Consider the following 26,372-nt stretch of genomic DNA (forward strand, 5'->3'; position numbering starts at 1 on the left):
TGTCATGTTTCTCTCTTGAGATTCTTTTCTGTTTTGCTTCCTCTTGAGAGTGTGTTAAGGGGAAAAAAGACACTTTTTGGTTTGTCATTTGAAAGTTCTCTTTGCGCAACAGCCTCTGCATTTTCATATAATGAATATTTATTATCTCAGGGGCCACATGTTTGCTCTGGAAGAGCTGAGCCAACTCATAAAATCTACTCTGTAAACTCATAATGGACTAATACATGCAACGCCAGTTTAAAAAAATATACATTTTGTAAGAATTACACACAAGTGATCATAAACCAAGAAGATGCAGTTAATAATATAAAATGCAGAAGCAGCACAAAACTAACTTCACGGCAGAAAAAAATATGTTCGTTTATGACACCCCATCCCAACAAAACCTAAGACTGTCAAGAGCACGTGTAGGTGACTTAAAGCGCATCTGGATCAGCATTACTCAGCAAAAATGGTGTCAGCGAATCAGGTATGAAACATTTTTTATATGTCCTGAGTAGGTTTATTGCCTCGTGTAACTTTTCAAACAGATACATATAGAAATATTACTAGTGTCTGAGGGATGTTGCCAACAGAACCAGCCTCACTGAAAAATGTCATTTTTAATTGTTCTAACAATTCAATCTTGCATCAAAGCTCTAAAACATATAGAACCTGTAGTACTAATTAAATGTTGGTGGCCTCCAGCGTTTCGACAATCTAGAAAACCCCCTTACTTAAATTACTTCTACTCTTTCTTAACCCAAATAAACCCCCAAAAATCATATGTCCAGACTCGACAATCTAATTAATTTATTTTTGTTCATTTGAAGATGTTCACGGCTTATGATTTGAGTTGAGATGTGTGAATCATTAGGAGGCACAGAGTCAGGTTGCTGCCATCTAGAGGTTTATTCACGTCCTCATCTAGTACAGTACAATACTGCTACACTGAACACTTTGTGTGAACACATGTAAAAACATTGCTGTGATCTTATGAGGTAAAATCATAGAAATATAATGTACAATAAAGTTATTTTACTGTCATACTAACATCTCTCATTTCACGCACGCACGCACGCACGCACGCACACATCTAAAAACACAACCACACAGACATGCAAACAAACATATCACAGTTGCTCAAGGTAGAATGTTTTCATGCAAATCCATACTTGGCATGTAGCTAAAAAATAGTCAACATAAAGCATGTTTCTGTCAGTTGCTGCATTTCTTAACTCACCAGCTGCTCACACTCCCAGCCCACTCAGTTCTGACCCCTACATGATATCAGGCTGGCAGAGGCAGTAGATAAACCCAAAATACTTGTGGCTGGTGTCAAATTTCCTACTTTAAAACCTTCCATAAAAGTGTTTGTTTCACCAGTTACAGCAGCTTATTGCTTTTTTGTGTTTTCATTTTCTGAAGAGGTGGTGTGATGCACAAGGATGAGTTTAGATAGAGTTTCATGACTACAAAATCTAAAAAGCTTTTGATTAGACTGGTAATGTTCATTCAATAATATAAATTGTTAAAATGACTTTGGCTTATCAGCAACATGGAGCTTGCCAAATATGATAAAAGGGTGCTACCCAAAGTCTCTTCCTCAGATGAAGAATACTTCTGTTTATGACTGTTCTTCCTTCGCTTTGCGATCTCTCTTGCAGGGTCTTGCTTATACACTCTCTGAGGTTCAACATTTTGTCCTTTCACGAACAACTACCCTCCCACAGACGTGTTCACACTCCTGTATCTTGTTCCTCATCTTCCTCCTCCTGTTGGGGCAGGAGCCGGTAGTGTTCATTGCCCATGGGAAGGAAAGTACTCCTGGGACGAGCGTCGTCTTCCTCAGGGGCAGCTTGGTGAGAGTTGGTATCCAGCTGATCAGTGGAGCTGCACTTTGTGTACAACTCACGGTGCATCTCCTGGCCACTTCCCTCCTCAGACTGAGTGTTAGGGGACCTGCGGTTTTTCAACATGGAATGGATGTAGCCAATAGGAACAGGCAAGGTGGCAATGACTATGAGCATGACAATCATACCCAGAGCCCAGCCCGGGTACTCTAGAGTCGTCTCAGAGGCCTGAGGAGAACAAGAGACAAAACAAGTCAGAGAGGAGCGTATGGACAGCCACAGTAATGCTTAGTAGTTACCTGAGTTAGTCTTACATATAGTCAGGTCAAATTTGACACATTACTATATCTGAGGGCAGTAAAAACACCTTGTATACCTTTCTTTTTGCTTGAAAGGTTCTGACGTTTTCTGTGACCCAGAATATACAAAAATGGAAATATTTCAACTTTATAAAATGCTCCAGGTTAAACTGAAACATTTAGACCTGTATTTATTCAAAATGACAAAAATGACCTTTCAAAAATGCATTCTTCACATTCAATAATTTTCATTTAAATCATGATGGTTGTTCTCCTATTTTATGTTACATAGAACCAAAATATAATGTGATTGTGAGTGTTTTTTCTCAATAGCACAATACACAAACCCACCAATAGTTTCTCACTATTCCACTGATAGACAGGTGGCTATAATATGCCAAGAAACACAGCAATGTGCCAGCAAAGGCAGTGAAGAAGAAGACTGTAAGCTAGTAAACATGGATGTAAATATCACAGAATTTGAAGTATTTTTCAGCTTTGCAAATGTTTTATGAGGAAGGAAATGCATTCAGTGCATCCATTAGACCTCGAGGATACACACAATGCGTTTTGGTGAGTAACACTGAATGTAAACAAAAACTGTGTTTGTTTACAAGAAAACTACACAGGGTCCCTTTAAGATTACCTTTAACTTTTAGATTAATGATTCCTGTGGGGAATCAGGTCTTTATAGCAGATAATAAAAGCATATTCATAAATATGAAGAAGAAAGATGGTGAAGCAATGTTGTAATTCTGAAAAATCTACACAACATCCAAACAATCTGAAAGTACAATTAATGAATACAAAGTTGATACTATAACATATGCTTCAACAGATTTACAGGCTGAAACAAATCTACAGTTGTGCATTATAATATAGTGTATAATAATGGTGTATATCTCACATACACATTAAACTAAAACAGGATTTTTATCCTCTGTATAGGACAAAAAGCAGTGGTCCAGCATCTTACTGTGCTTTGATCCCAGGCGGTGTATGTTGGTCTTTTGAAGACCACACGCAAGAAACTAGCAGCCAAGAGACCAATCATCGCCAGTAGACAAACGTATTTCCAAAGGTATTTGTACAACACCGGAGGGCGCCATTTGAGCATGACTTCAATATCATCCAGGAAGCTGCAGTTGTGGAAAATACTTCTGTGAGATGTATCTTTTCAATGTAGGAAATGAGGACAATGAACACAGATCATTTAATGGTGAAAAGCTGTCAGAAATATTGTCTTCTTACCGATCTGTTCCATAAACCCACGCCACACTGATGGTTTCAAAGACCACTACAATGACTAATGGTAGGGTTGCAGAGTAGTCGTCAAACATAGTCACAAAATAGTTGCCCGAGCGCTGAGTAAACAACAGTCCTATCAAGAACCCCAAAATACAGCTTGACACTGAAAAACAGATAAGTTAGTGTTAGAAAAGAGTACAGATACCTGAACAAACAAAGCATATGAGGTTCATCTGATATAATTTACTACAATTAATATCCGATACTTCTGCTAATAGTGCTGTATTTCTCCTTTCTGGTGTTTAAATTGCAAACATTTTCAACAGTTCTGGTGTTCAGCTCATGTTTTCAACTTGTTAGAGTATTTTCTTTTTTAAAATACGTTCATAAATAATCAAGAACAGTCAGTATCAAATATTGGCTGCCCTGGCCTGTTCTTTAAGCTTTTAATAATTTTCAGTAACTGCAAATAGACAATTGTTGTATAGTCTTTAGAGGCAATCGACGTCTGAACTCTAAAAAAAGGAAGAAAATGATGACAGGTTCAACATCTGGTCAGATATCTAAATGTTTTGCCCAGGATGAATATTTAACGTTTTAATCGTATTAATCTTAATTTAATTTCACTATAATGTGAGGAAAAAGAGTTCTTTCAAACAAAAACTGCAATCACCTGTAACACTTTGAACTTTAAACACGTGTTGACTTGTGTGTGTTACCAGTGAGAAGGGTCCGTTGGTGTCCAGACAAGTTGAAATTGTCCATGAGAGGTGTGAGGATTCCCTGCATGGTCCCAAACATGGTGCTGAGGCCCAGGTTGAGCAGCATTAGGAAAAACAGTGTAGACCAGAAGGGACTGGCTGGGAACAGGGCCATCACCTCAGTGAATGCTATGAATGCCAGGCCTGTCCCTTCAACACCCTGTGCTCACACAAAGACAAGACAGAGAGGGTGGAATGAATAAATCTGAACAAGAGTTTTTATAAATGTTGACTAAAGATTGCAAAGTATTTGGCGGCTCCATGCACAACCAAAGAGGAAACAAAAATATGTCACTTGGGATTGGCATTTCCAGAGGCAGTATGTTGTGCAAGTACATTATCCAATCATGCTATTATGTTTTTGGACTATAACATGCAGATACTGTATATACTACAAGACTACAAGTCTACAGCCACACTTGTAGCTCTGTGAGGCTTTAATGCTCGTTGTAAAGAAAAGCTAACTCTTACATAGATAAACCAAAGTAATGGACAAACTATAGTTTTGACCTAATGATACAAAAATATACTACTCCTGTACCTCTACTTTTGAGAGTATGGGATTTTTGATAAGATAAACACTGTGAGGTAACATTACTTTTAGTACCTCCTCCTCTGTTTCTTTAGTTTTTCCTTTCACTCCTCAATCACAGCTTGCTTCCATCTCTCCTGGGTGCCTGCTAGATACGGCACATCCCATATGTTTTCATCTTCTTGCCTGCTGGATGTTTTACAGTACCTCCCAGATTTCTCAGGGGTCCTGGGAACCATAGCAGTCCACCCACTTACTATTGTTATTGAGGGACTGATCTCTGGTTGAGTTCCTGTTGTTTTTTTAAAGCAAGTCAGTGTCCAGCACCTCATGAAGCAACCTGCTGTGATCCTTCTCTCCCTTAAAACTTGTTCTTGAGAAGGTAGCTGGTTTATAACTTTTCAAGGCACTGGATGGAAAACAGCTTTATGAAATTCAAAATTTCTCAAGTGATACAAAATGGGTTAGAACTACATCTTACTGCTTAATAATAGGATGGATTTGATACCACTGACCACATATTCTTGGATGAGCCTCTCAGAGTTTGATTCTTGGTCCTATCTTGATCTATTATGATCTTCTAATCAAGTGTCCCTCACCTCATTCATCTCCTTCTCCAGATTGCAGTCAGTGATGTTAGCGCCCACCAGGGAGCCGTAGTGTTCGTACCACTCTCTGTATTCAGCTATAGACACAGAGCTTGGATCTGTCATGTTAAACCAAGGCCACCAGTGCTGGTTAGATCCGTGGGACATCATGGTGCTTAGTAGACCAAGATTTCTGGAAGTGGTTGAAATAAAAAGGTAAAATATAAAAAAGGCAATGTCTGCTGTGGAAAGCTACTTGTAATTATTTTGCTTGCCCTTCAAGATAGATCCATACTTAGCCACGCAGCGTAGTGCAATGGTCTTGGCACGGAAACCTAGTACGACAAAAACCACTAGCGAGGCCAGCACAGATGTCATGAAGTTGATGCCGGAGACCATCAGCGCGTCCCTGTGGCAGTTGTTGTGTACTGGATTGTAAGAGGAATATGCGATAACAGAGCCGTAACCCAGTCCGAGGGCAAAAAATACTTGTGTAGCAGCCTGCCGCCACACCTGCACATGACCCCAAATTTCCAGCTGAAAAACACCACAAAATAGAGTCTTGTTACGTCTAAATTACCGTAAATGCTACAAAGTTTAGAAAAGGTCCTCATAAGTTAACTCTATACAAATAAAACACAGTCTTTAAGCAACATAAATATGACCAAACACATGACGAAAACTTACTTTAGGGTAAAACATATAGGTGATTCCTTCCATTGCACCGTCCAACATCAACCCTCTGATGAGGAAAATAAAGAGCACCACATAGGGAAAGACTGAGGAAAAGTACATCACCTGAAATATGGAAAAAAGGAAAGGATAATTGCTGTGGCAGAAACTTTTAACAGTGAAACGAGCAGAAATTAGTATATGGGGTGAAAAAGAGAAAATAACTTACCTTCGCAGAAGACTTGATGCCCTTGATCATAGCTAAGGCGACGATTGTCCATGCAGCTAATAAACAGCCTGTCATGATGGGGTTAAACTCTCCAGATTCTTCGATGGAATTTGTGATGTTAAGGGCTTTCCGAAACCAGAAATATGACGTTGGGGAGCTGCTTGCACATTCTTTGACTGTGGATTAAGAGCAAACAACACTATAGACCTCGGACTGACATGTATGTGACATCACATTTTGTTTAACTTCTCAGTTACGCTAGCAAGTACCTGTGTCATTGGTGGTTATATCAATTGGACACTGGTTCCATGGCAGCGGATACTGAAAAGAATTACCCAAGTAGAACAGGCTCCATGCAATGATAACATTGTAGTAAAGGGCCACATAAAAGCAGACCTACAGGAGAAGAAAGGGTTTATGAATGATTTACTTCATTAATTATCAATATTTACATAGTAAGTCCTTGAGATATAGCATGCAGTGTGTAGTGACCTGTACAGTATACTGTACATTCTGTGAAACGTTCTGTCAAGGTCAAACATCTGGTCAGTGAGTTAAGGTATGCTTAAAGTGTAACCATAATGGGTTTATGATGATGTCTAACAGAGCAATGAGGTTTTTTTGGAAAATAAACAAGTTTTTTAAAAAAAAATGTCTGTGCCAAAGCATACAAGTACACGTCTGTGTGCTGAACATGCACAGAAAGTTCTTTTCACACTGTTTGCCTTGTCTCGTCTGTACAGAAAACTGTTACGCAACAAACTGCCAGCACCACGGCGCACAAACTCTCTCACATTACATGGTAGGATGTCATCATCATCCTTTCTTAAGTGTAGTGTGGCTGGTAATAAAAAGAAAGGCTTGTTTACAGAAAGGTGATAAAAGGGGTAGTACTGTAGGTGTGATGGCTTTTTAATGAGAATAAGTGGAGGAAGACATTCATGCTTATAAATCTTTTCATTCTGGGGCTGTGCAGCAATGAACCATGTTAAAAATACTGATGATGGCCCAAACATGAAAAAGCCAGCCGGCTACCAAGCCACAGCAGGCCAGTCGACATACTATGAACTATCATTTTGCTGACACATGTGCAAACAACAGCCTTTTTTTTCAGAACAGTATTGACAGTTGAGGTGTCTTGTAGAAAACAGGATGGAGAATTGATTTTATTGCTTCCCTATTTTAACTTTTATTTGCCCCATGTCACAAATAATCCAAAGTATGAAATAGAAGAACTATAAATCTTCACCATGCAGCTGGAGTAGCCGATTCCTGCCAGCTTTGGGGAGATCTGCTTCCATACGCCGATGCTGCCCTGTCGAATGCTCTGGCCGGCTGCCAACTCCATAAAAAAAAGCGGAACTCCCACAACCAGCAAAAGAAAAACATACAGCAGCATGAAGGCCCCTGGAAGGAAAAATAAAGACATATATATTTTAAGGGGAACTCCACTGATTTTACACATCCTAGCCTGTTTACTGATATTAAAGAGTAATGCTGTATATGTGAAAATAGTTGTATAAAGAAGTAGAGGCGTTACAGTTTTCTGTTGATTGGTGATCACATGATGTGCCCTTAATAAAGAGAGAGTTCACTGCTGTCACACATGCTCTAAAGGGGCTTTATGCAGAAATGTGTCAGCAGATTTGTCAGCCTATTGATAAATAATAAAAGAGAAGAGAATAGATGAGAATATAGCTGTATAAAGCCAAATTTTGTGGCTCCAGAGGTAGCTCTGTGCAGTCTGATAAATTGCCTCAAGTGATGTCATCTGAGTCCGACTAAAAGTTTGAAACTGAAAAAAACAAAACTGGGATGTGTAGTTAGAAAGAAGTTAGGTAACCAGACCTCTTTAAACCTAATCCTCATCTCTGCTTGAGGCCATATTAGCCGCTATAACACACCTGAATCTGTACAGTTGAGTGAATTGAGTAGAGATGCATGGTGGGTAATGTAGGCGCCAGATTTTGATAAGGAAGAATGCATGAAGGAGAAAAGGTGATATCTCTGGTTCTGCTGAATCGATTTTGATGCTTTTTCCATCATGAGACAGGACACTGTTATAGAAGTGCGATGCTAAATCGGTGGAGTACTCTTTTAACTTATTTACTCACTTTGCTGATCCCTTCATTGTTTTTCATATCTCTATGTGTTAGTTCAAAATCAAAAGGAAAATTTAAGTAAAGCTACAGATCTATTTTCTTTATTATGCGTCATGTTGTCTTCTGTTTCCTGTGTTTTTCAAATTACAAAGGTGTAAGTTACTGGTGTCCAAAGAGCTACCATGATGAGTTGAAATGTACAATTATTTCCTCCGAGACACTCACCTCCTCCATTTTGGTGGCAGAGGTATGGAAACCTCCATACGTTCCCTAAGCCAACACTGAACCCCACCTGGGCCAACACGTACTGGATCTTAGAGTCCCATGCTGGCCGGTCATTTGCCTCAGCTTCATCTTGACCGTTCACAGTTGTAAGCTGAGTTTCAGACTGGCCCTCACCCAGCCAGGTTCTGTCCTCGTTGCCGTCCAGCGCAGGCTTCTCCATCTTGTAATAAACAGAGACGAAGAAGTTTAGTGTTAATATGGGTCCAGTCCAGATAAAATGAAACATGATGCTGTTATGTTATGCTAAGCTACTTGTGTGATGCCAATATTCCACACATATATGCAACCAAAATAATGACCAAATATGTCTATTTCACATTCCAGCAGATGCACACCGAGTTCAACTCCTTATTTATCAGAGACCACAACAGTCCATAACAATATGCAAAGTGTATGGTGTCTGAGGGGAGTGACTTAAGACCACTGAGAAGGGAAAGCGAGTCTGTTTTTGTGTTTTGTTATTACAGCGTCACGTGCGTGCTAAGCTCTGGCCTCCCACCCGTCACCTGTCATGTGAAAACACCATTGTGAGTCATATGTGCTGTAAATCATTCCACTCTCCAATTTCATATCAAGGACGATACGCTCCATGTGAGAAAACTTGAGCAAACATGCAGGGTCTGGGCACAACTCAAATATTCTAGTTTAATAGCAATAAAAATTTGTTTTTTGGTAGGTTAGTAGAATACTGCACTATGAAGTACATTGTTAGGCAACATTACAAAGGAATTGATCATTCAATTTGTTATTTACTGCAGTCTGTTCTGTTCTGGTCTGAAAAGTTGGTAGTTAAAGAACATTAGATCATCGCTCCACACTTGAACAGTGAACTAGACACACTCATTGGACTGAACACACATTTGGATCCAGCTCAGATAAGCAAGCTGGATCCAAAATGGCTTAACACGAGCCAAACTTCGTTCAGGACATGACCTAGCGGGATAATTTGTATGAGCCACTGCTGGTATCAGCTGGTGAGAATGGAAAAGTACAGGAGGTGTATGACCCAGAAAAGCATTTGGCTGTCCGAGACACACGGCCAGATAGGGAAGGCGGTTTCAGAAATATGTATACACACATATGTAGAGGAGTGTGAGAGAATGACAAATATGCATGCACACGCAAATAGTGAGAAGGGAAAGTAAGAGCAGTAGCCACTAGGCAGCCTTCAGGATGAAGGGGGGATAGTTTTTAGTGACGTGTGGGTGGGAGTGGGTTGGAGAATCCACAGGGAGGTGTTGGGATTACATTGGTTCACACTGTGGGTGGTGCTGAGGTGCATGGGGGGGGGGACCATGTAGTGGATATAGTTGGCAACAAGGCAGGAGAAAGGCTACAATTTAAAAAACAGAACAGCTGACCAGACAGCAGCTTCACTAATGTCCAGGTTCAAAAAAGTTCAATCCATCAATTCATGAAACCATAGAAATTAAAGTGATCCCACCCTGATCAACCAATTACATTACAGAACATCAGCGGCACTGTAAACGCCCATGAACAACCAAATGCTTTCATACATTTCAGCAGAAAACAGGTTTTTGTTGTTATACGCAGGTTAGGCTGAAGCAATTAGTTGATTAGACGGAACATTAATATGCAGCTATTTTTATAATTGGTTTCAGCTTCTCAAATGTGAGGCTTTGCTGCACTATATTCTGACATATAAATTAATAGAAAAAAACATAATGAATAGACCAGATGATGATGAAAATAACTGTACATTTCCTCCAGACTGAGGTAACCTTGGATAGTGATTCAGCAAGGTAACCTGAACCTGATTCAGTAGTAGATTGAGAACTGATAATGTCTGGCTATCAGATCTGTGTGTAACCTTGGTGGCGTATCTCTCTACTTTCAAAGGAAAACACCCTTTAAAACAAGTGAGCGGCCATCATATTTCACATCTATTTGAACTTTTTCTGAAACGTGCTTTTAATTTTTAAAACATCTTTGACATAAATGGCAATATACTGAATGCTCATTGTTCAGTTCTGGGCCTTGCTGCAGTCTTTTGCAAAATGTTACTGAACTGCTTAGTTTTTTTTTTCTTTCCTTCTATTTTCCTATATTTGGTTTAACCCTAAATTATCTTCTTTCCCAACAGCCCCCTTCCCCCAGCACACCAACACAGACAGACACAAACCACACATATACACACACATACACACACACACACACACACACACACACACACACACACACACACACACACACACACACACACACACACAAACGGTGGTTGTAAATTTTTGCCTATTGGTCAGTCAAGCTCTATCTCTGGGTGCAGTTGGAAAACAGGCAACCGCAGTTAGCGAACAGTAATAGGCAATATTCAGAAGCAGTGGCCTGAGAACACCTTAGGTCTAAAAAGGTTGTCTAAAACCACCTTTAATTTTTATTTTATATTTATAGAAAACTGAGATGTCTTTAGAAATGGGAGACTTTTAAAAGCACTGTGCAAATATGGTTACACTCTCAATCACTCTCGATCACATCTCAAGTAGTCCTGAACTTTTCTGAATCTAATGTTTTTATTGATAAATGTCAATGCATTTGCACCATAACTGATATCCAATAAAACAGAATAAGCACATCCATATGTCAGAATATGTCATTTCAATCTTAATCTTTGTATTTTATTATTTAAACTAAAACCATTGTATGAAATGTATGACTTTATATGTAATGATGTCATCAAATCTCATATTTACACAGTAAATACAGTAACTCAATACAACTGCTATGCTGCTGTATTGAGGAATTCCAGTTTATCAGTTAAACAGTAAATAACTGCTGCCTGACTGATTCACTCAACTGACTGAAATGCAATAGTCTGGTATCACACTGCATAAAACACAGTTTTATTGTGTTGTGTATTGGACTGCTTTGTAATAAAATGTGTTTCTAATATTTTGTCCACCTCCTTGAAGAGGAGGACATGAGAGGACATTAGAGGACATAAAGAGGAGCAATGTAATGTTGTTGTACAACTTCAAAAATATCCATAGAGTTCATTCAAAACCCATCTGACACGACATCAACGACAATTAAAAATGATTAATAAGAGTATTTATTATGTGACTACTCTACTGGATTAAATGACAGTGTAGAGGGAATTAGATTATATTCACTCAGATTAGTTTAGATGAAAATGTCTAACTGTTTTACATTTGCTCAAATTTGTTGGTATTTGTTTGTGGGTTGGAAAATGCATTTTATTGACACCATAAATTACCTACAAATTGTCACATACACATTTGTTAAGTCTCATTTTGAACTTGCGGATCATGAAACATTTTTGACAATTTGTCACCAGTCACCAGACTAATTTCACTCCGCAGTGCAGAGACGTATTGATATCCGAGATCCATAAACCTCATTCAGGTTTTCAGCATATTAAAAAGACCATTACCTAAAAAGTATATGAAGGGTTATACATATTACTGTAAATGTTTATGTGGGATATGCCATTTTTGTTTCCTTCTGTAGCAGCAGAGCAACAGTGGAATATTAAATATAAGTGAAACAGAAAGAGAAAGTTGCACATATAAGCAAAAGTGGCAATAAGTTACTGTCACACATATTCAGTATATAAAACATTTTCTTTTATGTGTTTACACATATGCGGATGAATGTCTTAAACAGCATGTATGCTTGTATGTGTCTCTTAGGTTATAATGACCCCAACCCTGCAGACACAGGCAGAATAAAGCCCCTTTCATGCATGCACCCTCTGTAAACGCTCTAGCAATGTTACATGTCAACGTCATGTTTGAAACGAAGACTGAGTCAATTTATCTGTAAAAGTCTGTCTGGCAATCGGCCTACTCAGGACATGTCTGTAACGCTTGGCTCTGTCTTGGCTCAAGAGTAAATTGAACCAAACAAAACACAGTAATCACACTCATCAGGCCATCAGCTAACCTGCCAAACAGTAGAATTACAACAGCATGTGAGCAAAGAAGGAATTAAACAAGAGCCAAAACCTAACTGTAGTGTCCTGACAATCTTTTTGATGTTGTGTCACAGGATCTATTGCAGTGCTGATGTCAGTCTTGTGCAAAACATCACACCAGTGATTGCGTATCAACACGTGTCGCCACTAAATATAGGAAAATCTTGTGGATACTTTTAAAAACAAAGGGCATGCAGTAGCAGAATATTAACAAATAAATCACAGCATCAAGAAGCTGCAGAATGGGAGCTATACAGGATATAATCCAGCAGCACTGAGACAGACATTTAAATTTACTTATTCACTTTATCAACCTGTTTCACCATATTTTAGGTTCAGAAGGGCTGATATCTATCGAAGCGTACATTTAAGGTATACACTTCAAAATACACATACGGCACTCTACCTCTTAAACATACATACACATATACACATACACACATATATAAACACTGTAGTATTACATAACCTAAGTAGCTGTCAATCATGAACATACTCACACAGATTATTTTACCCCTGCAGTGTAGTTTATTGCCTGTGAAATATCACAGAAACATACATCTACATACAGATTGTTTTACTCTACATTTATGAACCGCTACATCTGTCTGACACAATAATTGCGGGGTTAAAGTGCTTCCTTTCAGCTTTAATTTCAGGGTGTTAACATCCACATCAGATCAACAGTGAAGGAACTGTTGAATGTTTATATACAGTGCTCCAATTATAGACCAAATGGGAAAATGGACATCTTGAAAAAAGTCATTAAATTTTATGTTTGGCTGTAATTTGGTTAGTGCTGCAGTACAGTAGCCCATTTGTCCCCTTTTTTTTTATTGCAAATGAATAAAACAGACGTCATGCAGTGACACATTTTACAGTAATTTATGGGTATTTGTCGCTGCTCATACAGAGCTGCATGGTTACTCCTGTGGAAAAATGTACAGAAAATCAGCAGCATGGGGGAGATTATCCAAAGTGAGGCACCCTACAGTATTAAAGCCTATTCATGACCGGTTAAGTAACAGACAAAGACGTCTAGTTAACGGAAATTCACACAACAATAGATGCAGAACTTTTGACTTTTCATGAGGAAGAAACTATGGGAAAAAAAACCAAAGCAACACGTGGTCTGGATGGATAATAAACACTTAAACTCATTCTAACACATTGACACAGTAGAACAACGACGTTGAATAGACATACCATGCTGACAGCACGGTCCAAGAGAGGAGTAGAGTTTCCAGTAGTCCTGGTGTTGGTTTCTCTGCCCGTCCCTTTCTGACAGGGCTACTTTTAAACTCTTCCTTTTTTGGGGTTTGAGGATATTCAGGCTAACCAATACTATGATTTGTTAAGGGAGAAAAGTCCCTGAGCCAAGTGCTTTTAACAACATGTGGCCACTCTTGTGTTGGAACAAGCTCTGTCGTCGTCAACCAGAAAGAAATGCAGGAGAAGTAACTGTGGTTGGAGCCAATGGGAGGTCTGAAGGGGCTGAACTACCCTTACCCGAAACCCTCAGCGGGGCTGGACGACATAAAAATACTCTGCTGGATGTTACTGTGTGTGTAACCTGCTGCTTTCACAAAGAACGCACTTAGATAAGAGTTTAGGCCTCTTCTGAGAGCAGCATAAAGACTCCGCTTTATACTGCGTTCATGCATGCAACAGTTTGCAGAAACAAAAAGCCAACAGCTGATTGTACTTGCGCGTCTATTTGTGCAATTAGGGTACAAGCGCTGACTGCACCCAAAGTAAAGACGTCTTAAACGCTCAGTCAGAAAGCGCAGCACAAAACTGCGATCACTATCTGCGTGTTAATTATCGCCTCATTAACTCACAGCGGCCCATTAGTCAGCGCCTTAATTGGGCTTCCTGTTGCGGCATTCTGCTGCATTAAAAAAGACAGATGCAAGATAAAAGAACATTAAAAACATAATAGAGAAGATAATAGAGAAAATCAAAGAGAGATTTAAAAACGAATACAATTATACTAATAGTCAGTAAAAGGACAATTAATTCTGTAGGTGAGGATCAAAAGTTGTAAGAGCTGCACATTCTCAACTCAACAATAATGCAATGATCCAAATTCAGCACATTAAGGCCTCAGTTCCGGATTAAAAAAAAAACAATCCTGCTCTGCATTCAGAAATACAGGCTATAGTTTCAGATATAAAAACATTATCCAGAATGGTTCCTGTTATTATATATTAAATGATATAACTGAGGTTTCATGTTGTAACTGTTTGAGGAGGAGCAACAATAGAACATATTTTATGAACAGTTCATTTACTTTGGGAAGTTCATGTCAATAACAGCTCTTATCTCTCTGGAAAAACAGAAGGAACAGTAAACATTGACTTTGAAGATGTGAGAGGAAATCACTCAAATAAAGCGTCTATTTCCTCAGATTGTCTGCAGAACAGTGTGAGCAATATGGGCTCAACACTTCAACAGAGATGATAACCGCTACACATTTTGCAAAGCCTATGAACTGTTAGGAGTCAATAGTGACTACAGCAGCATCACAAATGCAAAACTGGGGAAATGCAAAATGTATACAAAGCTGCTGTGGGTTCTGTCAATGGTGCTTATTGTCTGCGTGTAAACAGCATAAAACTCATCATCAGTGCATCTGAATACATAAATGAATGGAATGAAACTGTCTCTTTAAGTGACTTTTTTCAGTGACAACTGAAGCGAATAAATGAACATGTTCTTGCCCAACTACAGGGTTATACAGTATGTGAGCGCCGGTGTGCGTACGTTTGCGATATATACTTTCTTGTGGACAGGGATGATGCACAAATGACTTTTTGGAGCAATAACGCCCCCTCGCGGTCAGGTTAGGCAAAATTCTTATCTTCCAAGCTCCTGACTCACCTGCTGAGGTGATGATGAGAGAATAATGTGGCTCTCAGCACTTGAACTAATTGTTTACTGAATACATTCCAGCGTAAATAAGTAATGATTCAGTGTTGAGAGTGTCCAGGTTTAGATTTTACGCTCCTGATCAAAGCACCTCCTTAGTGGGGAAGCCACTGCAGCTAAGGAGATCAATCCTGGACTCCTATTGATGCACCATAGAAAGTATATAATGATTTACTACAGTGTGGTAGGCAAGTCACTGCGGCCACACAGCTGATGTAAACAAGTTAGTAGTAAATTCAGTCTCAGCCACCTGTTCGCCGAATGTGAGAAAAATCACTACTGCTCCTAGTGGCAAAAATGTGCCATGATGATCCTAAATAGTACCAGCTCTGACTAATGCACTTATAAATTCAGCAAAACACAATTTGTATGTATTAAAACTTGCCTTCTGGTTCCTGTAGTATGAGCTGCAGACCATTTTTACCATTCAAATGCATTTAAAGTGACTGTTCAATTCATACAGGTACATCAGACACTTGCAGAAGATGATAAATCTGAGGGCTCCACTTCTTTCCTCCTTCGGATGTTTACACGTCAACGTCAGGAATGAATGGATTGCTGACACCATTACAGTGAATCCCTAAAACAACTCTGGTAACTGAACGGCTCTTAAAGGCATGGGTTGACATAAGATATGTCATAGTTAAATGTCATGCATGTCATATACAAACAATAATAAATGCAAAATTTAAACAAAAAAATGTCAGTTTGACAGACTGCTAGATAATTCATTTAGCCAAGACCTTAATTGATTTGTCAAGCTTTAATTCACGCCAGGTGAGAGTTTGCAGAGTAAATACGTCATCCATAAAAACATTTATGGGTGTCAACACACACTGGATCCTCCAAGAAGCAGAGAAACTAACCTGAAAATGAAGATAACTGACCCAAAGCAGGGAGGCTTCATCCAAATATACCTGCAGTACACCCCACCTGTTTATTATTACTGTCCTTGACAGAAGTGCTTGTAAAATGCTTGTAAAATTTTCCATATTCCTTTAATACAAATCTAAACAGAACATTAATATCTTGTATAACTACAAACAGTGATTCATACCCTAGGGTCTTAGGTTAGTCTTAGGTGTTTTGTAGGTTGTAAATTAAATCTAGACAATGTGTTAGTAAACATATATTTTAAATACTATCTGCTTAGTGTCTGGGCCCCTATTCTCAAGCTTCAGATAGCTCAACAGGATATCCCCATTTCACATATCTCCATTATGTCTTATGTGATTGTATTTGTACTTTAACTGATTTGTGTGACTGACTTGTAGTATAAGTATAGTACGCTATTGAGACACAGTGAATGTCTTTAATATGCAGTACAAAATTAGAGGCTTTTTAGAACAAAGCGCTGAAAGCATGAAGCATAGAGGTGAATCTGTTATGCTTTGTGGTTGTGTGGCAGTGAGTGGTTCAGGAATTTCTCCCCTTTCTCCTCTACACTTGCCAATTCCATCAACCATCAGATTTTCATTATGAACAGCATGTCTTCAGGTAGTAGGACTCGTAACGGCCAGCCGGTGTCACTGTGCACCAGCATAAAAATGCTCAGTGTGCCCCAAATGCCATGTCCTTGGCTCTTTTAAATTCCTCTTATCCAAGAGTATCTTATCTTCAGACCCTTAGTGACTTTAGGTTGTAAGAAGTTAAAATCATGATGAAGACACTGTTTTAACTTAAATGTTTAGTAGACCCACTTCTCATCCCCTCATAGTTTAACCTCTTGTCTGGACGTTTGCTTCTCTGTCTTCTTCGACTGTTGATTGCTCCCATTAAAAACCATCACTCGTACTCTGAAACATCTTCACAGTACAGTAGCATCCATTATGGGTGTGTATGCTCAAAAGAAAGAAAATGGAAGTCTGGCTGGGGCCTTATGACAGATTAATTTCTTCAAGAACAGACACACCAACTATTACCTCTATTATCACTGTATGTTTGCTAATTAATTCAATATGAGTTTGTCAAAATGCTGAAGATTACATGAGCCAGCAGCACTGCACCTTCTCACATGTCATTTTTATTAGACTTGCTTTTTTTTCTGGCAAACATATTTACTGTCGGCCACTCAATGTTTGCACAGTACTTAAAAAGTCAGCACAGCCCTCAGACATTGTTCTCTTATTTGATTTTATAATCTTGATGAGTTTTTACAGGGATTTACTTTTTTTTTTTTATCAATACTTTTCTTTCGTTCACTACACCTTCTTTGACAGATTCTTAGTTGATTAAAGGATTCACAGCCAAACTATTTCTTTTTTTCTATTTCCTTATAAAGTGATTTTATTGTTAAATGTGTTTGGTAGGTGGTTGTGTGGCCACAAACAGACGACCTCATAGGGAAGGGAAATCAAACGAAAGTCATCTTAACTAAAACTCAACATTCTCTCTGCAGGAAAATCAAAATCATAAATTGCATTTAAATCTTTAATTATTACCTATTCAAACTTTTAATTACCTTGGTCTCTGTCAAGCCTTATCTTGGCACATGTTTTGTTATTGTAGTCTCAAACGAAACTTAATTTTACAGACTTTGTGGAGGTGGAGAGTTTGAGGTAGACTGCATTACATTTCTGGAATAGCATGTGTTGCAGATCACATTAGCCCCTTGGCACAAGCTACAGGCAGTTGTTGATAGAAGTGGCTGTCATAAGGAAGGAGAAGCTCACAAAGATGCAGTCAGAAGAATGGGAGGGAGGGAGCGTGTGTGTGTGTGTGTGTATCAGATAGTCAGAGGAGAGTGAAAGCAACACAGATTAGCTGCGAAAGGAAAGCCAGACTCGTTTTTCTCGTTTCTGCATATCTCAAGAAGGTGGGACGGACTCGTGTAAACAGCTTAGCTCAGTGCACATACAGCTCTGCATGAGGATTGGTTTCTGAAACTTGGATTTAAACACTCTAACCAAAAGGTAAAGTGATTAATCTAGACTGCATGTCTTAACTTTATGTAAATAGTGTGTGTGTGTTTGTATGTGAAAGAAAGAGGGAGAGAGAGAAAGAGAGAGAGAGATACACCTGTCAGATGACGGGCAGCTGCCTTGTGTCAATAATATGTTGCTGAGTGGAGACTTGGAAGCAGCTTCACTTCATCTTGATACATTACAATATTTATTACTTTGGCATTTTATGAGAAACTGAACTAGTTTATGCAGTATAAACTGATTCATCAGTAGATTGGAAGAGGAAGAAGAATTACATGAGGGAGAAAGGCAGGAAGATGAGCAGAAGAGATGTAAAACATTACACTATGTTTGCATGGCAGAAACTTGTGATGAACTGACAGTGTCTCTATTAAGTTTTGGTGGTTGTGTCATCTGCATGCTATGCATCTGCTGACAGTGGTTTTTCCTGTAGTGTGTATCGGTCACTTACAGTGAGTATGCACACTAAATACTCAGCATTCCTACAATCAACTCATGGAATGTGGCAATATCAAGCACTCATTTGTCATTTTGTATGATGTCTAGACAAAGTTGAGAGGACCATGTTTTAAACAGTCGGATAAAGTTTATCAAAAGTTTTAAGCAAAAAAAAAAGCAAAGTAACAAGCAAAACTTATATATCATAGTCAAATAATAATGAGAAAAGGTATTACTAAGTTCCCAAAGAACATGAAATTAGGTGTTGGAAACATCACAGAAAGGTGATACACCGGTAAACATTTTTCAGGCAAAAGTTTTATAGTACCTAAATATTATTCCCTATTCTATGTATAGGCTATGTTTAATTTTACTCTGTTTTATCCTCACACAACAGATGTCTGGACCACCTCCTCCAGTGGTCCCTAGAAAGCCTTCAGGCGTCCGAGTCATGATAACTCCAGAGGAGCAGCTTCCTCCTGGTGGCCTACCCACCTACACAGATTTTAACAAAGGTAAAATTATCTGCCTAATATTAAATTATCTAAATGATCTGTGTACATGTATATTATGTGTATGTGTACTGTTGCCATGAAAATGTCTTTTTCTTCCTCTGCATGTTATTTACAGCTGACCTGATAGTTTAGTTTGTATCACTAACCTTGTTCTTCCTCTGCTCAGAGAAAGGTGCCAGTGCGGAGCAAAACGACACATCTCTATTGAATGCAGAGAGAGAAGTGGTATGTGCTTGCATATATCATTTAGATTTTCCTTTTTATATGTGTGGGTCAGTGGGTTTAAGAATACAGCTTACAAATAAACAATAAGATCTTAAAGTCAAAGGAGACAGCGATTTATGTGGTCCCATAAAGTTTATGTCAGTAAACACAAAACCCAGACCATTGTCTATTGTCTACTGATCAAAATAAAAAAGAAATGTAACATTTTCAATGTATATATATACATAAAACTGAACTTTTGCTCACTGATCATATAGATTTTTGAGGCAGACTTAGTGTGGGAGGTGTAGAGCCAAGAGATTATTTAATATGTCTCTATATTTACCGAAGGAAAATACCTTCAGTGACCTTTGTATTGACTTTTGAATGAATATAGAGCTTTGAAATATGTACATGTTAAACACATAAGGAATAAGAAATTCAGAATATAAAAAGAAATATTTATACAGAATTAAAATATCATTTTAGACATTTAGTTAACTATTCTATGATTGGTGACATTACAATGAACCACTAATGGTGCTGCAATGGCCATAAAATCCTGTTAGAGAGGATTATCACAGATATGAAGATGAGAGATGATCATGAGATGATTTTTATTTTAGTTTGAGTAGGCCAAGTCTACATCATCAGCTGAGTTTGACTAATAGTTACAATATACTGAAATCCAGTGATACAGCCCTGCAGTAAATAGTGAAGGTTACAGTGTTCAGTTTGTTTGTTGAGACAGTGTGAGGTGTTAATTCAGCTGGTAATGGTTATATCTGAGGCTGTAGTTTGTGGTGATGCTGTTGTATAAGATTCATGTGGTGATAGTGTTCCTCTAGGTGGACAAAATAACAGAAACACACAACATAGAAGATTATATAGAAATCAATGCCTCTTTCACAGTCTCAAATGTTGAACAGTTTAAGCATAATGAATATAAAATATATGCTACCTTTCATGTTAGTGCAACTCCTTGTATGTTGTTTAACTGACCAGCATTATGAATTATTAACTTATTGAAACAATTTCTGTAAGTCTCTCTAAGTCACTGTATGTGTCAAACCTTCATCAGGAGATTATGAACCACTGTTTTGATGATGTGGAGCGATTCATGGTGCGCTTGCAGCAGACAGCCGAGGCCCAGAGTGTCCTCAACCAAAGGAAGAAGAAGAGCAGCAGGAAGAGCAAGAAGAAGGAGAACCAAGATGGTGAGAACTGATATCCTTTTATACCATCCTTTTGACTAAGTACTGATGTCATAGTTACACAAAGATATCAAGATAAAAGACATACCTTTCAAAGCATCTGCTCTAATCAAGGTAACTGTTTGTGCATGAATAACACAGCTTGAACAGGCCCTCAGAAATGAAGCAGTCAGAGGTTTGAGGCTATTTGGAGGTGCTTGGTGACTGCAGGGGAAGATTGAAACAGATAAATCTTGGTAGCAGATTGGAGAATGCTGGCTAAGGCTGCCGAAGAAGAGTATAGAGACAGGAAACTCGAGACAATAGTAGTATCGACACTATTTTACAAGATGAAAGCGGGTCAACAGGCAGGTTGCCAAAAATGTTTCAGATAATTCAGAAGACTGTTTCCTGCAGTAAGCGTAACAAGAAAACTTTGTAGTGAAGCACTTTAAATGTATCTTCAGATCGAAGATAAATTAGATTTCTGAGTGGCTGTCTCTGTTCCACTGTGACATCAAGATTAGTAAAGAGAAAAGTGATAAGATTTGGCTCTCAGGCCTGATCTTTCTATGTATATTGCTGTTTCTTCACCACTAGAAACTACAAATTGTCAATAGGTGTGAATGGGAGTTATACTGTTTGTCCCTTATCTGTGTACGCCCTGTGTTGGCCTGGCAACATGACTGGGTGTTTCCTAGGTTTCTGGCTAGTGCATGCTGGGATAGGTGTGACCCTATATAACAATTAAGACAATTAATGTATTCATGAAGAAATAGAGGACAAATTTTATTAGTCACTACCACTGGCTTTGTCTAGTAGGCGAGGACTAGCTGGAACAAGCTAGAACAAGCATTCCACTCCACACCTAGACACATTTTAAACAATGGAAGTTTCTATTATTTCTATTTTCTACAATTCCTTCCACTCATAAAGTGTTAAATACTTAGTTAACTTGCACTTGGCAGCTTGCATATCACTCTATATGATCAAAAAGCACTTAACAAATGATACTGTACATTTAAGTATGCCAAGTTTGAAAAATGAATGCAAGACCAACATCAACATGGATTGTATTGTGGTTATAATGTGTCTGTGTTTTATATGTATACTGTATTGGGTCGTTTTGGTTGTAGCTGCGATTGTGCTCTTCTGTGTGCAGATGATTTGTTGACCATGAAAGCCTGTCCCCCATCAGAGGAAGAATTCGTGGACCTCTTTCAGAAAATCAAATACTCCCTCAGTCTGCTGGTGAGATTAGCTCTCTTGTAACGTAATGAAAACTGAGAATAGCTTTTGAGTGTTTAGAATGGCATGATCTAATTTCCTGGTTTATATAGGACCGTCTCAAGTCATCCATCTCAGAGCCTGACGCGCCGGAGCTGCTGCATCACGTCTTTGTGCCTCTTAGACTGGTGAGTCTCTCTAAATGTTTCAATCTCTCTCTCTCTCTGTGTGATGCTGACTGTAGTGACTGCCTCTTTCACAGATGGTGAAAACCACTGGAGGGCCAGCATTAGGTGCAACAGTTGTCAGTCCTGCTCTGACCACTGGTGCCGTTTCACTTCTCCAGGAGCATCTAACTGAAGAGGAAAAAGAGCTCTGGGCTTCATTAGGGCCTAACTGGACTTCACACTGGTCTGTGTGTTTATGTATGTGTGTATAAATCTCTGTTTTGGAATGTGTGTGTGTGTGTCATGTTGCTCTAACAAACCCTCTCGCCATCTCTCCCAGTTCACAGCTTAGTGTGTCTGTTCCTCCATACTCACCTGTCTTCCTGGATGGATGGAAGCCTCATATGTTTGATTCAAATGGCGAGCCTTTGGAAGATCCCATCGAGTCACAACACAAACAGGATGCCGTCAGAGAAAGCAGGGCGGCGCAAACTCTACATGACCGAGCTCGACAGACAGCAGTGGGACCTGAAGGCACCGATGAAGTGTAAGACTGTAGAGATGCTCTTTTTACAATATGTAGCTCAGTATGGAAAGTTATGCTAAATGAGGAGTGGGAGCACAAATGCCAGTAATATTTGTAACGGCTGCAATTAACAGTATTTTGCCAAATAAAATCTGTCTGGACGCTGTTAAGAGGGTAACTCACTTGGACATCTCTCATCAGAGATTACAATAACTGATATGTGATAACTTTGTCAAATCTGTTGTTTTTTTTAAACATTTCTATTTCAGAGAAGGAAATGGGCTCCCACCAGAGGGTGAGAGACTTTTCTGCTGCAGTTATGATTTTGTGGCTAGAAACAGCAGTGAACTCTCAGTGCTTCAAGGAGAAACACTAGAGGTACAACTTCATAATCAGAATTACAGATGGTGACTGACTCGTAAAGGTACATTCTTGGAATATGTCACTACATTTGAATGATCTGTGTCTTATCTTTCTTTAGGTCATTGAGTCATCAAAGCGATGGTGGAAGTGTCGGAATCGCTTTGACCAGATAGGATTTGTTCCCTTTAACATCTTGGAGCCTCTGTCAGCTCTGAATAATACTGGGAGAGAAAGCCCAGTGGCACGCAGAGAGTCAAAGGTAAAAGTATGGACCCGATGTTAAAAACTTCACACACTGAGCTTTTTTGTCTCGTGTCATCTTACAGTTTTTACTCATTTCTGCTTTTCCACAACAGAAGGTGCCTCTTACTCCTCAGTCAAAGTACTTCTCATATGCTCCGCCAAGCCCAGCTGGGACCACTCCTACAGCTACAAGCCCAACAATGCGACCTCAGAGTATGGTTTTACCATCTACAGCAATGCACGGAGAAGACGATGACCGAGGTAACATACCCATACATGTTAAATGTGAGCTCAGCTATGATAGCAAATCATGTGTACAGACATAGGAGGGGCTTGTTAGTTAGAATATCAAGTGAGATCGCAAACATAACTATTGGCTTCTTGTATACAACTTCTTGGAGTTTGCAACCCATAAACATGAATGAACAAAATAAGCAATTTGCTCAATCAACACACTTAATTTTTAATACGTTAAGAGCATGTTGAGAGTAGAATATTTCAGCATGTAACAGCAGAAGCAGTATGATATGATAAGAAATATACATATAAGAAATATAAATGAAATGTATCATATGTGGAAGCAAGGATTACACATGCACAGGTGTAATAGAAGGCAGGTGTAGTCTTTTGTTGAACATTATTGTCTGTATAGAGCTAACTGGACATAAACAGACCTCTGACTATGTGGCGCATCTAAAAATCTTTAGAAATTTAGTCATAAACCTTCATGAACATGTATCACATTTAAATGCAAAACAACCCTGAAGATTGAGCACTAATCTTGAAATGGAGCAATGTGATGCTCAGACTCACCATGCTTTATACCGTACTGGTTTACATGCAAATGATGTTGTGTGTGTTTTTGCAGTGCTGATAATGAATGATGAGCTTCTTCAGCGGCTGGCTGGTAAAAGAAGCTCGGGCCGTCCTCTGGTGGTCCCCCGCACAGCTGACACTTCTAGTCCACTGAACTACCACTCACCGCCTGCCGAGGTGGAGGCCTGGCTCACTGCCAAGGGCTTCAGTCAGCAGTGAGTATGCACAGTGGCAGCTCAGGCAGTTTCCAGAAACCTCATTCAGAACAAGACCTGTTTCTAGAAACTATTTATTCATTTATAGCCACATCTACTTGTCTTATGCTGAAGTAGTTTTAATTTGACAAATGAAAATGACTGAAGAGCATCATGACCTATACCAGGCAATTTAAAATAAGAAGTAGATTTTTATTGGTCAAGTGGAGAAGCACTGTCTTGCCTTCAGTGTGTTGTATTCAGGTGCTTATTGGACAATGAGGTGCTAAAGAACAATGAAGAAAAAGTTATCTTCACACTTTATTGCAGTTTGCTGTACATGCTACGCATGCAGCTTTCACAAGTACACTCCCTGATTTTGTCACAGTGCCCAATAGCGCCCTCAAATGTCAACATTTCCTCCCTGCTACTGTTTATATACTCAACTCTGAACTGAGTAGGGCTGGAGTTGAACATAAACAGTGAGCTGGGAGGACATTTAGGAAACTTGATGGCACTAAATGCAACAGAAAAATTAAGAAGTCTAAAGAAGAGAAACTTAGGTTATTCCTATTTCAACAATTTCTATTTGACAAATATACTCCAGGTTACACTGTAATTGAACTTTTGACAATGAAAGCTCCATAAAATTGAACAGACACCAACACAGATTTTGTTGCTGCTCCCTCCTCTGTTAGGACAGTCCAGAGTCTGGGCATTTTAAATGGAGCGCAGCTTTTTTCCCTGAATAAGGAGGAGCTCCGCACTGTGTCACCGGAGGAAGGTGTAAGAGTTTACAGCCAAATAATGGTGCAGAAGGCCCTTCTCGAGGTTTGTTTGTCTGTCATCCTGGATGTAGGCTACTGTGTCTGTGTACATATGTGTATGTGTGTGTGTGTGTGTGTGTGTGTGTGTGTGTGTGTGGTTATGCTTGGGTTCATGTTTTCTGAGCCACTTATTTGCTCAGCCTTGGCTTATGCACCAACTTACGTACCACATTATTAGTGACCTACATTGACTGCAGAAATACACATTAGCTTCTTACCTCAGTGGTCACTGTGGATAGATTTTGCAGTTGTTAATTGCTAGAGACTCTGATATTAAGGGGTGTGTTTTAATTTGACCTTCACTTCACAAACATCAGTTTAAAATATGACCATAAAGAGCTGTTAGTTCAGTGCAAAGGTCATCTTCAAATGACAGAGTCAAAATAATGGACTAAGCCAGTTGGGAAACTTCTTTCATCTGCCAAAAAAGGAAAATTTCTTTGATATTTTTCTTCCTCAGGATGTGCGCAAAGCCACAGAACTGGAGACGGTGATGGAGAAGCAAAAGCTGAAGATTGACCTGAAATCAGAGAGTGAGGTGGTGTGATAGAGCGATCTAACATCCACTGATGCAGACGTGGCATCAAAGATCAGTGGACATAAATGTAATATTGCTTATACAAGCTGTTATATCTCTCATGTGCTACAGATTCATCAGCCAAAGCGAACTGTGTTTTGATTTTTAAGACAGAGACTTTAACCTCCTTGCCAGAGTTGACTAAAATTATCCTTTTGTTTGGTTTTCATCATATATTTAACAATGTGTAAGTATTTCTACTATCCACTGTTTAGCCAATACCTGAAACATGACATTAACCACAAGAAAGCAAGTGCTACAAATACGGACTAAGACTGCTTTTAGAGCTACAAGACCCATGAAATGAGCCTTCTGATAAACATGTTTATGACTCCACAGAACAGTCAGCTGTTGATTTACAGTTTTTATTGCTTGCACATCAACCTGTATTAAAAGAATGTTGTTTGTTGCAGCCGGATGCTGTTATTGACCAAATATATCATAAATATACAATTTGAGACCCGACTTTTTCTTTGATGTTCTCTGGAGACTAACATATTTAATGATTTTTCATTGTAATTCGGTGCATATTATGACATAATGTGAAACAAGGAAACACGACATTGTCTGAAGGAATGTGTATTTCTGTATCGTAGCTTTTGAGCTTGTAGCAACCATTACTTTCATATTCTGACATTGAGCAATTATATGGTTAAACTATGAATTCTCAAAAAAGATGTTCTAAATAAATCATTTAATGTTTCATATTGAGTAAAACATAAAGA

At 38.9% G+C, this 26,372-nt stretch overlaps 2 protein-coding genes across 3 annotated transcripts; one reads left to right on the top strand and one right to left on the bottom strand.

Moving 5' to 3' along the window:
- Window positions 1-867: 867 nt before the first annotated feature.
- Window positions 868-14,159, bottom strand: slc6a16a (solute carrier family 6 member 16a). 2 transcript variants are annotated; one of them, XM_044332079.1, is made up of 12 exons: window positions 13,709-14,159; window positions 8,488-8,707; window positions 7,410-7,567; window positions 6,430-6,556; window positions 6,161-6,336; window positions 5,947-6,057; window positions 5,555-5,796; window positions 5,272-5,452; window positions 4,099-4,300; window positions 3,383-3,542; window positions 3,108-3,270; window positions 868-2,060 (listed from the first exon to the last, which is right to left on the bottom strand). In XM_044332079.1, the coding sequence occupies exons 1-12, from the start codon at window positions 13,709-13,711 to the stop codon at window positions 1,719-1,721; spliced, it is 2,085 nt and encodes a 694-aa protein (XP_044188014.1). In that variant the 5' UTR covers window positions 13,712-14,159; the 3' UTR covers window positions 868-1,718. The 2 variants fall into 2 exon arrangements, with proteins under 2 accessions (XP_044188014.1, XP_044188015.1); XM_044332080.1 differs by lacking the exon at window positions 13,709-14,159 and adding an exon at window positions 9,301-9,386.
- Window positions 14,160-18,256: 4,097 nt separating this feature from the next.
- On the top strand, window positions 18,257-26,157 carry eps8l1a (eps8 like 1a). The gene is made up of 14 exons (XM_044330666.1): window positions 18,257-18,345; window positions 19,193-19,310; window positions 19,477-19,535; window positions 20,596-20,731; window positions 21,870-21,958; window positions 22,048-22,122; window positions 22,197-22,345; window positions 22,442-22,648; window positions 22,897-23,005; window positions 23,109-23,249; window positions 23,347-23,494; window positions 24,102-24,264; window positions 24,942-25,074; window positions 25,531-26,157. Exons 2-14 carry the CDS (start codon window positions 19,193-19,195, stop codon window positions 25,615-25,617), a joined length of 1,614 nt encoding a protein of 537 aa, XP_044186601.1. The 5' UTR covers window positions 18,257-18,345; the 3' UTR covers window positions 25,618-26,157.
- Window positions 26,158-26,372: the final 215 nt, after the last annotated feature.

The sequence above is a fragment of the Thunnus albacares genome, chromosome 17 (assembly GCF_914725855.1).
Source record: "Thunnus albacares chromosome 17, fThuAlb1.1, whole genome shotgun sequence".
Lineage (NCBI taxonomy): Eukaryota > Metazoa > Chordata > Actinopteri > Scombriformes > Scombridae > Thunnus > Thunnus albacares.